The sequence below is a fragment of the Corythoichthys intestinalis genome, chromosome 7 (assembly GCF_030265065.1).
Source record: "Corythoichthys intestinalis isolate RoL2023-P3 chromosome 7, ASM3026506v1, whole genome shotgun sequence".
Classification (NCBI taxonomy): domain Eukaryota; kingdom Metazoa; phylum Chordata; class Actinopteri; order Syngnathiformes; family Syngnathidae; genus Corythoichthys; species Corythoichthys intestinalis.
Genome location: NC_080401.1, coordinates 26,145,372 through 26,161,897, shown reverse-complemented (window position 1 = coordinate 26,161,897; position 16,526 = coordinate 26,145,372). Strand labels below are relative to the sequence as shown.

Below are 16,526 nucleotides of genomic sequence, written 5' to 3'. Positions count from 1 at the left end.
GGAGGGGGGGGGGGGGGGAGTGTCCTTGGACAGGACAGTTTTTATTTTTGCTGCTCACAGTATTTACCTCCTTTGCAATGATGTGGAGTTATTTTTCAATTAGCATGCTAACAATGCTCACTGGCTTACTGATATAACACTGACAAAGCAGGACGATTGTTGGCAATATACGGCACGTTTTCACTGAAAAAATCAAGCGGCTTAACAATGATTGATTTGGCTTCTTGCTGTCTGCTATAATTATTTTTAGACACAGTAAACAGTGGTCTTTCATCATCACCCACTGTATTAAAAGTCAAAGCTAAAAGGCAAACGGCACGAAAAAAAAGCGCATTCACGGCGGCCGAGGTAGAACCGTACGTGAGGGCAGTCGTCGTGACGATCCCAAGCCGAAAATGGCACTTCTCGGGCGGCGACGTGAGAACCGGACAAGACAGTGGGTCGCTGCGTGAGTGAGTCCGGTCGGAAAACGGCTTTCGAAAATGGCGGTGGCACACTGCTCTTCATATCTGTTGTCTGTGTGTGCTGAGTGCTCTTCCTTAGTTCAAAAATACTGCGCGCACTCTGAAAATGAGCGCGCCACTGCCACCTACTGAGTGGATGTGCAAGTACACTTTATTCCAGTACGGCAAAAAAAATAAACCACATAAAACATGTTCCCCGAGGTCACATGCGCCCCCCCTGGCATTGCTCTGCGCCCCCCCAGGGGGGCGCGCCCCACTATTTGAGAAGTACTGCTTTAACCAGAACCTTTTAAAATATTGAAAAAAATGATTTTAGTGCTTCTTTAAAGAATCTGCACATAAACATTTGCTTTTTTCCACCTATTAGTCTTCTCTGAGGTGGTTCCATCAGACTCAGTAGAGCAGGCCTCTCAGTCGGTTCCCATGGTGAGCACATCCACTCCTGGCCTCCTTGCGCCAGGCACAGCCAGTACAAGCGAGGAAAGGGATGACATCTTCCTGGAGTCGGACCCTGATAAGTAAGTAACCAGCAGTGCTGCCCTTTTTTAGTGTTGATACGTCGGGCAGTAAAACTCTTCGGTGCTTTATTGTATGGATTTCACACTTCCGTATTGCTTAAAGCTCTCCAAATTGAATAGCTATTTTAATAGGGTTATGTATGGCGTCACCAAAACCCTCCTCTTTTTGGGTAAATTGTTGCTTTATGACTGCCTTTGGCACTTTTTTGAACTCTAAATGTAACCACTTTTAGTACTGCCATACTGTATGTCACACAGTCTATACACTGAACAAAACATTTATGCAGCCTGTATTGTAATAATAATATTACAGAATGTTGTAAAAAAATCAAACTTCCTATTATTCCTATTATGTAAAGATTTTAAGTAGGTATGTACCGATCGCATATTTTTGCATCTGAGACAGTCACCTCATTTTGAGATTTTGCCAAGTCTCAATACGATACCGGGAAAAAAAGCCTTTGACGGTGATAAACGTCCAATCCGTTTTGACTGGGAACCTGGCAGCAATCCAACGATAATCACTCAATGCCAGACAGCCCAGTTAAATGGATTTCACTGTCAATGGCAGTAACTGAGTTAAGATTTAAAACATCTTTCACCTTTTACTTACAAGTGGATGTTAAATCAAGTAGATTAAATTAAATAAAATACAAAATAAAATGATAATATAAAATAACAAATACAAAACTAAGACTAAAGTAAATTTATGTATAAAGCAGAATAGCGACAACAAGCATCTATGGTAAAATAAACATTGAGGCTTTGATCTGGAATGTCAGTAAGGCTAGGTTCATACTGCGGGTCTTGATGCACAATTCCGATTTGTTGTCATGTTTTTTTGGCGTGCCCGTTCAGACTGCCTTTGTCCATTGAGCCCATTCAAGTATTACTCATGCGCACTAATTCGCAGTCCGACATGCGCTGAGGAAACTGACCCGCATGCGCAGACGCACTAAAACAAATAATACGCATTGTGCGTGCATGACACACACACATAAGCCTTATGTGTGTGCGTCAGTTTGCCACGACTCAGCCATGTAAGCAATACTGAAATATTGCTCATTTGGTGCACAGTAAGAAACCGAACGTAATCAGGCTTATCCTTTTCTTCATTTTATTTCTTTGACTGTGGTCAGCCAACCTCCTGCAGAGTAAAAGCTGAGTTTAAGCTAGGCGCTAACGCTAATGAACAGCTACAACGCTGCAGTCTTGCGTGCTGCTCTTGCTCTTTGTTGACGTAATTGCTGCATGAATTCCGATTTGGGTGACTTGACAGTTCAGACCGCCGCCACATTCTGGAAAAATGTGGCCCAGATCGGATTTATACCACATACGAAAGTGATCCAGATCGGATTTGAAATGGTCCACTTCTATGCGACTTGTCACGTTCAGACCGTCAAGTTAATGCCTCTTTTGAGTCGGAAAAACATGAAAAAATCAGATTCGTGCATTAAGACCTGTGGTCTGAACAAAGCGTAATTCACCACAATAGGCATCATGGGGTAAATTTGCTTAAAAGGTTAAATGTACATAAATGAAGTCCTTTTTACGTTTTAACCTTTTAAAGAGCATACGACAGGAGAAAAAAGGTCTTAAATGGCATTATTATGTGAATTCGAATTAAATTTTGAGACAATTCGACTATATTTAACAATTTAGCAGAGCGCAGATGACGAGAAATTAGTCTTTTAATCTGCCGGTTAGCCACGCCAACCATTATAGGGCTTTAGCGTCCCCAACAGGTGGATGACGTCAGCGGGAGACTGGGCTCATCGGTTTTACTATTCAGCCCATTGAGGGGGAATTATTCAGAACGAGGAAAACGCGACGAAGAGAGCCGCAAAATGTCATTGTTTCAGTCTCTCTACTCCAATATTTTTACAGGATATTCTTTTTATCCAAGTATTTTTCCCCAATAGCTATATAAATGGCTTAAGAAGGACCAGTCAGCCCATCGAGGGGGAACTATTCACAACGAGGAAAACACGACGAGAGCTGCAAAATGTCATTTTTTCTGTCTCTTTACTTCAATATTTTTACAGGATATTGTTTTTATCCTAGTATTTTTCCCAGTTGCTAAATAAACGACGTGGTCATGACAAATAAGTCTTGTGCTAAATGGAATATGAAATAATAAAAATGCACTTATTCAGGACGACATGGCAAAATTACTCCATAATGGTCAAAACTGTCGACTTCACCTTTACTGTCGCACCTCCCGAACGATATTTTATGACACCTAAATCGGACATATGTCATTTCCCTTCCCCGGCTTCGGAGAATGTAAACAAACCAGGAGGCGTGACAGCTAGCCGACATGCTAACCCGAACTGAGTGATGTTTCAAAGTCTTCCAAGCGGAAAATCACACATAACTAGCCCGGATTATTTGACATGACGACTGCGTTGTCGATTGTCTTTGCGGATTGGCAAACCGCCCGGCGTAGAGCAATTTTTTCGTTCCATGGAGGAGGGCGGCTGCAGTTGTTGTGAAGCTAACGTGCAGCTCATGTGCATGAGGCGAGGTTTTTACATGCCTATCAATGATCAAACGTAAGTAGTCCTTTATTTAAAGAAAGTTTGTAGTGTTTACTTTGTAATCGCTGTATTTGTATTTGACATACCGTAATTTCCCGAATATAAGGCGCACCCGTGTATAATGCGCACCCCAAATTTACTTGTAAAATCTAGGGGAAATTATTGTACCCGTTTATAACGCGCACCCTAATTTTAGAAGAAAACAGAGCTTGTGTACAGATACAGAGATGTCATTTTACTGACTGGTGAAACACAGCACAAGCATAGCACATTGGTAGTTCAAAACATTACCGTAAACTGACAATATTTACGGTAATAATATGATTTGACAACTTCTCCAACTTACCAGAATCTAGGAGAAAACAAAACAGATGTGACTTTTCTTTTAAAGGCTGCTGTATAACTTGCTCGTTTCCTCATGATGAATAAATGTTTCTTCCATGGATTGATACGGTAAAATGAAAGTGAGAACGTAAGTCGGAAATCCGTGAGAGCTCATAGCTGTCAACACGACAGTCACAAAAGGAACTATTGTTATTTGGGTTTGAGTTTCCCGAGGGACTGATATAGTTGACGGACACAGGAAGTGTGTGTCCTTACATTTGTTATGGTCCGAATTGCGGAGCTGCAATAAACGTCGACTCAAATGAGTTCAAGAAACTAAATTCTGTGCTTTATGAATAGTGAAAAAAGCAGAATTTAACACAGACGAAATCATTCGGCCGATTAGAGTGAAGTATTACCGAAACAAAACGGTGACGTCACGTACCGTAATGGTCGGCAACGGGTCGCCGCATACGTTTCTTCAACACAACGTGGCCGTGTCAATGAAAAAAAAATCTGTTTATATATAATACATATATATTTCTGTCTCCATCTATGTACCCGTTTATAATGCGCACCATGAGTTTACAAGTTGATTTTGGGGAAAAAAAGTGCGCGTTATATTCGGGAAATTACGGTAATACAAAACAAGATGTTTACTCACTTCCTCGTAAGTCCAATGGTCCCACAGTTGTCGGGCTTGTTTTGGCCAATATCCACAGTGAATGGGAACCTTTTGAAACTCCAAAAAGGCGCATACGCCTCTCCCTCATACAGAATGATTTTTCTACAGCCATTTGGCTGGCGTGATGCGAAAAATAAACGTATTAATCCGCAAAATCAGCTGAATCCTTCGTCCTCATACACAACAGTACGCTGTATAGTGAAGAGGACGCCTTCACCCGTACGCGTCACTGCGCCCTCCTCAATGCCAGACCGAAGCCGGAAGTCACTCATTTTCATGGCGCGGGATTTAAAAAAAACTAAATAAATATAGCGATCACTTCCACACACATCCAAGCGGTCCATATCATTCAAGAGCATAAAATACCGCGTGTATTATGAAATAAACATGCTTTTTCGTGTCACATGCACTTTAACAGTTTCACTGAGTTTTCTATCAAAACTAGAGAAAGCCAGTGAAATTCGTTTTTCAAGATTTCAAGTACAACCAGCACACGGTTGATACATTTGTCATGATGATAAGACACAAATCCAACAGTTGTCATAATTAAAGGAAGGCTAGCATAAGGTTAAATGAGTACAATTTACATAAAGTTAATATGACCATGTCTCGGGTCCTGCGCACCTTCATTCAGTGTTTTGAGCACAGAGCAAAGCGTTTCTTTTAATGCTTGCATGGCATGGTGCTCGCCATCATTTCAGTTTCAAATGCTCCCGTACTGTTGCTGTTTTCTGACATATGTTGTATTTTTACACATCAGTTCCAGGCCGAGTGCTGAGAGTTCGGTGGATATTGTGATGTCACAGGATGATTTGGTGGAGCCCAGTCAGGCCTCTGACCCGGCCAGCTTACCGTCCACCAGCCAGGAGCCTTCATCCAGCTCTGCAGGTACACTTGGTGTCTGAAAGTTCTTCTTGTTAACAACTCGAGTAGTCTTTTTAATTATGCTATGTTTTGATGCGCACAGATACCAGCAGCGCTCCAGCAAGGGCCGCACCAAGCAGACAACTGCAGCGTTGGCCGGGGAACCGCGGTGGGCGTGCCAAGAGAGGAGGTAATCATGTTCACATTTGGACAATTTTTATTACATACAGTATTAAATACATTTACAGACAATGTAACGACTCTAAAATTAATATTTTTTGCATGCTTTTTGAAAGTGTTTTCATTTTGTAACTTTACATGCACATGTTATTAAGCATCTGTATGCAATACTTAAAACCACAATGTGTACTCCAACAGGTCAAGCATTTCCTTCTCGCGGAGTCTACGGCAGACGCATCGCCAGATGAATCTTCCACAAATTGAAAATCCTGACAGAGCCTTCTCCAGTTGGTCTTGATTTTGTTCACTTGTTATAAATAAAAAATTTTTGCTTTTATATCTCTCACAAATAAATGTAGCTTTTATTAGGGATGTCCCCATCACGTAATCGGAATTTTCAGAGGATCAGGTTTTTAATTGAAAATAAATTATTTGTTTTTCTGCTTCTTGGTTGTACAGCCTCTCACTCTCTCTCCTGCTGCTTTTCTTGGTCAGCAGTGCACTGGAGTTTGCGTGTTACAGTTAACGATGATTGACAAGCTTTGATCTTGCCAGAGAAGCTTGAGAGCGCTACCTTCAAATGCGTCGAATGTGTCAATCATTGTGTAGCTTTTAAAACACTAGCGGTAGTGTGCTATGGTAACTCATTGTCTGTAAGTGAGCGGCTGTTCTTAGCAGCGTGAGCCTAATTGAGTGGACTCACTCAATGAAGCATTATAAAGACGAGCGTTTTTCTACGTTATTGTTTAAAAAAAATAAAAATCATGGAGGCACGGTGGGACAGTAAAATTATTAAAATGAACTTTTTTTTCGGACTTTGGTACAAACGTGATCTGGACATCCCTGAAGTGATGTCTGAAAAATGTTATTAAAGGTTTCAAAGCAGTCCAGTGCGAAAGCTTCTTGAAGTGTGAAGTCTGTGGTCATCAGAGCGTTTTGGGGCAGTTGATGAAGTTGTTCTGAGCTGTTGGGTTTTCTCTCGGAGAAGCGACAACAGGCTGGTCACCATACATCCTAATATTGTAGGATTTAGCTGCAAGAGACAAACGTAAATGTTTTATTGGGTTTGTCAATGCTGTTTTTGCACTGTGAAGGAACTCTGACTGCGGTCAGATCAGCAATAAACTTGTTCTCTGAGGGCGTTTTTACATCTATGTCTGACACACCCAAACACACACATTCGCTGTTCAAGACTCAAATGATTTTAACTTGTTTATTAGGTGTATCTCTACTGTTACTTACTTCTAGAGAAGACGTAGTATCTGTAGCCCTCTGGTTCTCTATAACTGGGGACGGAAACGGCCGAGGTGACTGTCGTAGGGAATCCTCGCCAGGCAGTTCGGATGTTGATCGTAGGTCCCAAAAGTGACTCTGGAAACACATTGGCTTTGTCAAAAAACAACTCGTTAACATTTCACTCCTCAGGTTTCTCATAAATGGTGCTGAAGCCTTTTCCCATGTGTTAAATCTCACAGGAGCAGGTTGTCCCTCTCACTTGAAGAATGACTCATTTTCCAGAAAGATTGTGTTGAAACCCGAAAGTGGCCTGCGTAAGTTCACCGCATGTTAAATTGCTCTGCTTTCGCCCACTGTGACATTTCCCACACAGTTTCACTCAAAACACCCTGAAATTTGGTACAACCTGCATTATCTGAACAAATAAACACACCAATTCCCCTCTTACAAGGCTAATTATGACTAGTTTTGAGCTGGGAATGTGCTATCGAAATGCCCACACCCTCTGTCTGAAATGTTTTGTTTTCCTACCTGCATGTCGCACCATTCTGTGGCGGACCGTGTAAATGGTATAGTGAGGTTTCCTGTTACATGATGGAGCGGTGCCAAACTTGTAGGAATATTTCTGTACCATTCCACCTAGGTGAATCGACAGACAGTGGTCATGAGTTCATTCCCCACGTATTGTATTGTGGCTTGGTCAACAGTTGGCTGTTAAGTGTAGGATGTGGCCCAAACCTCTCTTGAAGAAATAGACAGATTCTCTTCTGCTGCGGTATTGAGGCACAGACAGAGCCGCTGTGATGTGACCTCGAAGTCCATCAAAGCCTGTCTCGACAGCCTTTGGGTAACCCGGGTCCAAATTATTGTTTTCAAATCTCCAGTACTGGTTCCCCTGCAAACCATAGGAAACCCAATAATTAAAATATGCTTTCAGAATTTTTTTTTTTTTTTTTTTTTTTTTGTAAGACTAAAAATTAGAAGTCACGCAAATTACCTTAAAGATGTATGTTTTCCCTTGACAATTGCAACGGGTAAACACTGTGTCAATTGGGGACGGGACGCCCCACGCTTGTGTGATATCACGGGCAGGACCGGGTGACCTGTTTCTGTCCAAAGACCAGAAGTAGTGACCTGTGGACCGCAACATTAAACTGCTTTAATTCTATTTAAAAGTTATAAACATGTTGACTGTTTCAAAAAAATAAAATACTGATAAGTATGCTGACTTGCTGAGCCCAGTCAGAGGCTTTGAATTGAGAAGAAAATTTATAGCTCGCCATCTTTTTACTGCCTGAACTTTGTCCTAATGTCACATCACATTACAATTTGGAAACCACGATGACTAATGCTTCTCTCATTCATATTACTTCTTGGCACTAACCTCTGAAGACCACTATTGTGCCGTTCCTCAGTGTCGTGACAGCGCTGGCAGGCCGTCCACTGCACAAGTTTGTGTCATTGTTGTCATCTGGAAATGAAGACATCTTTAATTCTTTAATAAAGTCATCACTGCAGGGAAAATATTATTATAGCAATTGAATGTGAAGGTGGGTGGTTCTGGGCATTGAACTGATTATTTTTTACACTAATTTATTTTTTTAAGAAAAAATGGCTCCAGCAATGTCGGTTCTATGTGTGAAATTACACTTTTTACACTTATTGTGATATTTAAAATGAGTGTTTACCTCTTTGAAAGTCTCTGGAATTATCCACAGTCACTGCTGATGCCACTGGTTTAGGAGCAGGTTTATTCGTGGGAGCTTTTGTGGTCGTCAGTGAAAGCTTTGGCTCATCCTGAGGTTTCGATGTGGGTTTGGTTAATCGAGGGCCAGTTGGTTTTTGGGTTTCTGTTACTGGATCGACAGAAGGTGATGCATGGGTAACGTCATCTGTAGAATCACTGTGTGCTGTGTCTGTAGATGAGGGATTTACAGTTGTCGTGACATCAAGGACGGACCCCACGGTAGAAACTCCAGTGTAGTGATTCTGAGTGTCCGTCAGAACGGAAGGGCCACTTGTTGCAACGACTAATGTGGTTGCGATTGATGGTGGGAGTATTGTTGTTGAACCAGGAACGTTAGGTGCCTCAGAGCTTTCGGCTGCTGTCGAAAGCTCTTGTGTGGTGTCTGGTGCAACTGAAAATATGAAGGACTCTTGTGAAGGTTCTATTTCCACTGAAGGGGCGGAGGACTCTTGTGAGGGTTTTGTTGCCACTGAAGGGGTAGAGGACTCTTGTGAGGATTCTGGTGCTGCTGAAAATATGAAGGACTCTTGTGAAGGTTCTATTTCCACTGAAGGGGCGGAGGACTCTTGTGAGGGTTTTGTTGCCACTGAAGGGGTAGAGGACTCTTGTGAGGGTTCTGGTGCTACTGAAAGTGTGGTGGACTCTTGTGAGCCTTCTGGGGGTACTGAAGATCTGGAAGGCTCTTGTGAAGGATCTGGTGGTACTGAAGATGTAAAGGATGCTTGTGAGGGTTCTGATGGTATTGACGATGTAGAGGAGGCTTGTGAGGGTTCTGGTGATAATGAAGGTTTGGATGACTCTTGCGAGGGTTCTGGTGGTACGGAAATTGTGGAGGAGTCTTGTGATGTTTCTTTTGGTACTGAAGACGTAGAGGAGGCTTTTGAGGGTTCCGGTGCCACTGAAGGTGTGGGGGACTCTTGTGACGGCTCTGGTGATACTGAAGGCATGGATGACTCTTGTGAGGATTCAGGTGGCATTATAAATGTGGAGGACTCTTGTGAGGGTTCAGGTGATATTGACTGTTGTGAGGGTTCTGATGATATTGACTGTGTGGAGGACTCTTGTGAGGGTTCTGTTCGTACTGAGGCTGTGAAGGATGCTTGAGAGGGATCTGGTGGTATTGAAGATCTTGAAGGATCTGGTGCCACAGAAGATATGGAGGACTCTTGTGGGGGTTCTGATGGAATTGAAGATGTCGAGGATGCTTGTGAAGGTTCTGGTGGTACTGAAGATGTGGAGGCCTCTTCTGAGGGTTCTGGTGGTGCAGAAGATGTGGAGGGTTCTGGTGATACTGAAGGCGTGGAGGGCTCTTGTGAGGGTTCCGGTGATACTGAAGATGTGGAGGGCTCTTTTGAGGGTTCCGGTGATACTGAAGATGTGGAGGGCTCTTGTGAGGGTTCCGGTGGTGCAGAAGATGTGGAGGGCTCTTGTGAGGGTTCCGGTGGTACAGAAGATGTGGAGGGCTCTTGTGAGGGTTCCGGTGGTGCAGAAGATGTGGAGGGCTCTTGTGAGGGTTCCGGTGGTGCAGAAGATGTGGAGGGCTCTTGTGAGGGTTCCGGTGGTGCAGAAGATGTGGAGGGCTCTTGTGAGGGTTCTGGTGGTGCTGAAGATGTGGAGGGCTCTTGTGAGGGTTGCGGTGGTGCAGAAGATGTGGAGGGCTCTTGTGAGGGTTCCGGTGGTGCAGAAGATGTGGAGGGGTCTTGTGAGGGTTCTGTTGCCACTGGAGCTATTGAGGACTCTTGTGAAGGGTATAAAGTTGCAGGTATGCTCGGAGCTTCAGTAGAAAACAAGGGTGTTCCTTCTGTTGTGTTAGAAGCAGCTTTAGTCGGAACATTGGTCTGTGCTGTGTTTTGTAGCGTGGTGTCAGTTGCGGGCAAAGATTCTGGTTGGAGTGCTGAAGTTGGAGTGAGTTTGTCAGAAATTTGGTCGGATGCTGATGTTTTTCCTGAGTCTGGAAAAGCAGTGATATCACTGCGATCTGGAAATGCAAAAACAATAGATGAATCACAATGACAAGCGTTAGTGGTATAATGGTCCAGGAACTCTCGTACAGTTGAATGAGTAAACGTTGTAAAATATAAATTCCTTTGGTTCATAAGCACTATTTCAAAGATTCCATCTCCTGACCTTGTATGTTCAGCATAACAGTTTAGTTTGGTTGAACATGAAACCTTGAAAAGACAAGGGGTATCTAAAGTGTATTTGCAGGCGTGAAGCTCAAAATCAGCCTCAAGTTGCCCATCCTACCAGAAACTTAACATACCTGCATCGTCAGTGGCTGTGCTGCCATCAGCCATGTCAAGAGTGTTTGATTCAACGTCTTCTGTTGGCGTCATCGCCAATGAAACTGCTTCCGTGCTTGTTTTTGGAGTTTCTGTTATCAAGGTGGGCTGATTGGAAACTGGATCCAATGACTCGGCTGGTGTCGACTCGTACCCACTAGTGCTCTCTGGCTCCTCTGTGTAGAAAAGGTCATCCTTAGAAAGTGTACATACCTATTGTGTGTTTGCGATGCTATTGTGTGAAAACATTACACTTTGTGGACAGTTTCATGAAGAACAAATGTAATAATCTTTCCCATAAAGTTGCTCACCATCGCTGGCATCTTGTGGAAAGGATATTGGCTTCACCAGTGGAATTTCATAATTATCTGTCATGGGAAAATATGATACAAATGTGTCTGTAAGCCAACGCCTGAATGAATATTTTTAAAATACATTCATTCTAAGGAACAAGTAATGGAACTCCCTGGGTATTACATCTACAGCAGCAAAACATGGAAGAACATATGGATTTAATTCAGCCTTTGAAAAGTCTTGGAAGGCGTCAGTGGAAAATTTGCTCCACTCGTCTATAACACCATTTATTAGGGTAAAGTTCAATCAACTTGAAAAAGGGCAGAGCTCCTAGTCATTCATCTTCTGCACCGCTTATCCTCACAAGGGTCGCAAGGGTCCTAAAGCCTAGCCCAACTATGCGCTAGAGGCGAGGTACACCTAGAGTTAAATGCCAGCCAATCGCAGGGCATGTACAGCTTCCAATCATCAGTTTCACTTTTGTCAGGGCATCGCCCAAAGTAGTGGTCCCACCCATCCTTGATTGGCATTTCGATGCAATTACCCACAGAGTCTATACCCTACTATCCCTTTTGTTTTCCCACTCTTGGGCGTGAATATGTGCCCATCCTTTTCCCGCACAAATGACTGCACTGGTTACTTGTGTTATTGTTGGCCACTCAAGCCTACGTTTCATGGTCTGTTCTGATGGTGAGCAAACAACAGTAATGGAGACAGACTGGAAAAATTGCTCACAAATATAATTAAGTCTTGCTCATTTGAATTGCAGATTAGGTCAAGCATATTTCGGATGAACTTGTTTTCTATTGATGGAATCCGTTCATGTTGGACGAAAATTTCAAGCTGTTACCTTCATCATTTGCCCCGCTGAATGGCTGTTCTGCTTCATTTACAGTTTCCTCTGTTGGAATATTGACGAATAGGTGTTAGTTTGTATCTACACTAATCTACTACTCAAATCAAACCTTTTATATTAAACACACCTTGAGGATTTTTAGTATCTATATTATCACATGAACTACTCATCCCTGGTGCTGATTATTCTCCTTCACATCAATCATTGATACAAAAAAAAAAAACATAAGCCAAATGTGTCATGTAGTTCCCTGCATGCCACATGCTGGTTGTCATGCGAGTGTATTTGCTACTCTACGGGCATGTGTGCCTGTCCTATTTGATTGTTATGTGCATGCAAGTTAGTTGTCAGTCATGAGTATGGCCAATGCACTGAATTTCCTACTGTATCCTCATATCAGAACACTACACTGATCATGCTGAATGTTTAGGACAAAGCTTGCCTTCTGCATCACAGTGGATCTTGTAATCTGGACAACACTGCTTGTATTTAACACAATCAGAGTCGCAGCTACACAGTTGGCCTCTCTTGAACGTTTCCCCACATCGACCTCTACAGGAGTTCTCTGTAGCAGATAAATGCAACACGAAACACCTGCGCAGTGAGCTACAGCAAGAAACTGTCATCTACGAGCAATGACATTATACTTGAAGAACAAGACAACAATATGAATTTACCTGACAATAAAAGCCAGTATTGTTAGTGTATCGTTAAATAGTTAAAATTAGGGCTGCAGCTATCGAATATTTTAGTAATCGACTGAAAATTCTATCGATTAATCATATGAAACATGTTTTTTCTTAGGTAAAGAGCAATTATAAATATACATGAGAAAACAAGACATTTCATCTAATATTGAACCATTTTCAGTCAATTTCTTTATTTTCGATGTACATTGTTGAAAACCGCCAACAATTGCATCTCAGATGTGACTAGAATAAAAAAGACTAATTTGTTGCTTTCACTCAAAAAACTTCTAGTTCTTATGAAAATATATGTATATTTCTTACCTAGAAATGTCAGTACGCTTGATAACAAACATCACTTAAAAGTTAGGTGTTTTTCCTACGTGTTTCAATTGAATTTCCATTTGTGTCAAGCTATTTTTAGGTTCTAGTTAAGTTTTAAGTTGTTGTAAACTGTAAGTCCTGATAGGATTTTGAGTTTTTGCAGTGTTCAAAATAAATGTATGATCCCTGCTGCATTGGAGCACATTAGGAACCAGTGCTACTTGGTGTTTTATCTAGCAATGACTACTTGGCTAAAATTAGCATTATTAAGTTTTTATTTTACAACCTTATCACTCTTCAGCGCTATGTTTTTACAGATTAAATAACACCTGTATTTAAGATGGCGGCTGTTTACTAACACCACCGAGTCTGTCAGTCCGTATCTTGTTATATATAGATGATATCTATGAGAGGCAGCAGCCGCTACCTGCTACCACCGTCATGCGGGCGTAGTTTTTAGCGGCTGTCGGCTGCAGTCAGGTATTTATTGCTTCTTCCTCCAAGCACATGACGTCAGCGCATTTTCCCGCATTAAAAGTAGTCTGGCAAAACGTGATGCTTAGAGCTGGCAAAATTAAACGATTCCTCGAGGTGAATAAAATTACTCGGGTCAGTTTTTAAACTCGAGTTGCTCGAGTATTCGTTTCAGCTCTAGTTAAAATCCTGGCTTCCCAAGAAAAACAGACATATTTTTGAATGATGAAATGTTTTTTTGATTGCCACTATTCAGTTAATTTGAATGTATGTTAGGGCTGAGCGATTTTAAGATTGCTATCGAAGATCAGAAACATTTTTAGATCGAGCTCATCAACAGCTATGTCATATTCAATCAACCATAGCCAAATCTAAACTGACTGGTTTGGCAGATTTTGAACAGTCCTTAGAGTCCAATATTTAGGCGTTTCAAGTGGTTTGTTACTCTCCAGATGAGTTCTCTTGTAAAGCTAAACGAAAGAAAATTACACATATTATGCACTGTAATAATAATTTCATTTCATAAATAGCTTAATCTTCACAAAAAATGGTCGATGTCATTTTATAAAAATTAACTGTTAAAAAACTGAGTTATATAAAAAAAACATGAAAAAGAATTGAGCCCGGCCAGTATACTGTATTGGCCCGAATATAAGACGGCCCTGATTATAAGACGACCCCCTCTTTTTCAAGACTCAACTTTGAAAAAAGACTATTTAAACACCAAATTAATTTTCATACAGAAAATAATTACAGTACATCTGAAAAAAATGATTATAACAATAAATTTGAGAGAAAAAGCATGTTATTTTGCCTCATTCAAATCTTAATATCTGAACATTTGAATATGTAAACTAAAGTGCAACAACATTCGTAAATGAATGACTTCTAGTTTTTTAAATGTAAATAAACCAATCTATTGTGATAAAACAACAACATTGCAATAACTGCATTAACCATCAAAATGAAGTCTAACTAACTGTAGTCTTGAAACAAATCTGAATAAGGAAAAACATTGTAATAAAATAATGCAAACTGGTTAAACTAATAGCGGAGATCTGTCATGACAGAACTTCGCTTCAATGATATCAGACGCCATCTAGTGTCATGAATGGGTATAACGTCTAGACCGCGAATATAAAACGACCCCCACTTTTTCAATCTTATTTCATTGCAAAAAAACACCGTCTTATATTCGGGCCAATACGGGTAATAAAAATTGTTTTGCAATTTTGGGGCTGCCAAATCGCCCTGCCCTAGTGTATGTGTACATTTAGTACTTATAAATGAATCGATGCTTCATCTGCTTAAATGCAAAGGGTTTGATCAGGTGAGCAACAGTTCAACGTAAAATTCAATATAAGGAGAAATAGGCACTCACTTGTGGTACAATAAGTTTCAAAATCAAGGCAGCATTCGCCATAGGCTATACAGCTGTAGTCACACTGGCAGAGGTAACCTCTGTAGTACTCAATACCGCATCTCCCTCTGCAACTGTCTGTTGATGAGAAAGCGCATTGAATAACGGGAAATGTGGGAGTAGAGGACACACAGAACTCTCATTCTGGTAAATAATTGCCAACGTGGTCAACACAAACGAGTACAACAAACACTTATGTCATTAATAATTTGTTTACTCATAGCATGCACTGAAAGTCCGCGTATAACTAAAGCATCATACTCACTTTGACTGACACTTGGAGTCAAGGCACATGCCAGGAGAAAAAGTGAACATAGTGGAGTCCAAGACATTCTCTCGTATACCTGAAAGTAAGCAAATTAAATCATGAAATCCTTTTTTTTTTTTTTTTATAGCTGAAGTGAATGACTAACATTCCTGCACACACAAAAAAATGTCCCTACCAAGCGTACGGCTATGTGTTAATTCTGCCTGACTTTGAACTCCTGCTGCTTTTAAAGGCTGCGAGGCCGGCTAACTTCGTCATAATTGGCAAATCCGTCCTATACTGAAAATGACCTCACAGGCTGCAGGGAGGGTCTTGTTCAGACAGCGGGTTTCCTCACAAACACCTGGAAGTACGCCGATACAGATCTGTGCCAGCCAGACTTCTGAAAACATCAACTTTATAAAATTGTGGCATACGTAGAAGGAAAGGGGTTAGGAAGCTGTTACTACATGCTTATGAAGTTATTCATGTGACCTTGTTCATCAAAGTTGATTGTCTCTCCCCACTTTTGTATTTCCTGCTCAAGTTAGATAAAAGAAAGTTTTTCAATTAAAATGACATTAACATATTAACAAATTTTTCACTGGGGAAGTTTTTTGTCATTACTGGAATACATGAACTGACTAAACTTTTCTGATCCATGTTTATGATTCATAGTAATAATGCTCTTCACCCTTGGATTTTATCAAGGTAAACCCTACCGTAGACCTTTCACATTAAAAGTTAGATTAATTTTGGGGGACGGGGGTGTGGTTTTCATCGAGGGTTCTTTTTCTTTCTTTTTTTTTTTTTTTAAATATTTTTTGTAAGAATTGATGCCAGTTGTACATGTTTTGCTTAAGCATTGCATCTGGGGCAAGCAAAAGTTAATATTATAAAGATAAAAGGACCCAAATGTGTAATAAAATTAGGGCTGTCAAAATTATCGCGTTAACGGGCGGCAAATTTTTAAAAAATTAATCACGTTAAAATATTTGACGCATTTAACGCACATGCCCCGCTCAGATTAAAACGGGGTGCCCTAGTCCGGTCCTCGAGAGCCCCTATCCAGCTTGTTTTCCATGTCTCCTTTGAACACACCTAAATCAAATGATCAGCTCATCAGCAAGCTCTGCAGGAGCCTGATAATGTTCCTGATTATTTGAGTCAGGTGTGTTGGAGGAGGGAGAAATGGAAAACAAGCTGGATAGCTCTCGAGGACTGGACTTGAGCACCCCTGGATTAAGATGACAGCACAGTGTCATGTCCAGTTCTTACTTGTGTTTTTTGGTGTTTTGTCGCCCTCTGCTGGCTCTTGTGTGCGACTGATTTTATGGGTTTCAGCACCATGAGCATTGTGTAATTATTGACATCAACAATGCCGA

At 41.3% G+C, this 16,526-nt stretch overlaps 2 protein-coding genes across 7 annotated transcripts in view; one reads left to right on the top strand and one right to left on the bottom strand.

Moving 5' to 3' along the window:
- tprb (translocated promoter region b, nuclear basket protein) overlaps positions 1–5,914 on the top strand; it is a 48,364-nt gene extending 42,450 nt beyond the window's left edge. For all 4 annotated transcript variants that reach the window (XM_057841350.1, XM_057841351.1, XM_057841349.1 and 1 more), the window contains exons 48-51: positions 832–982; positions 5,292–5,419; positions 5,499–5,585; positions 5,774–5,914. In XM_057841350.1, coding sequence (XP_057697333.1) covers positions 832–982; positions 5,292–5,419; positions 5,499–5,585; positions 5,774–5,823 — 416 coding nt within the window. In that variant the 3' untranslated portion in view covers positions 5,824–5,914. The remainder of the gene's footprint in view (positions 1–831; positions 983–5,291; positions 5,420–5,498; positions 5,586–5,773) is intronic.
- prg4b (proteoglycan 4b) lies at positions 5,595–15,401 on the bottom strand. 3 transcript variants are annotated; one of them, XM_057841352.1, is made up of 14 exons: positions 15,338–15,401; positions 15,160–15,238; positions 14,856–14,972; positions 12,433–12,555; positions 11,985–12,035; positions 11,152–11,208; positions 10,822–11,016; positions 8,500–10,536; positions 8,196–8,282; positions 7,809–7,945; positions 7,550–7,706; positions 7,343–7,450; positions 6,818–6,946; positions 5,595–6,608 (listed from the first exon to the last, which is right to left on the bottom strand). In XM_057841352.1, exons 2-14 carry the CDS (start codon positions 15,224–15,226, stop codon positions 6,502–6,504), a joined length of 3,372 nt encoding a protein of 1,123 aa, XP_057697335.1. In that variant the 5' UTR covers positions 15,227–15,238; positions 15,338–15,401; the 3' UTR covers positions 5,595–6,501. The 3 variants fall into 3 exon arrangements, with proteins under 3 accessions (XP_057697335.1, XP_057697336.1, XP_057697337.1); XM_057841353.1 differs by lacking the exon at positions 12,433–12,555 and having other exon boundaries at positions 15,338–15,400; XM_057841354.1 differs by lacking the exons at positions 11,985–12,035; positions 12,433–12,555 and having other exon boundaries at positions 15,338–15,400.
- Positions 15,402–16,526: the final 1,125 nt, after the last annotated feature.

Excerpts from the sequence above, each read along its gene's own strand:
- prg4b (XM_057841352.1), bottom strand. The coding sequence starts at position 15,226 with ATGTCTTGGACTCCACTATGTTCACTTTTTCTCCTGGCATGTGCCTTG. Across the intron at positions 8,283-8,499 it reads TTCCAGAGACTTTCAAAGAG|ATGACAACAATGACACAAAC; the intron begins GTAAACACTCAT and ends CTTCATTTCCAG. Across the intron at positions 6,609-6,817 it reads ATACTACGTCTTCTCTAGAA|CTAAATCCTACAATATTAGG; the intron begins GTAAGTAACAGT and ends TGTCTCTTGCAG.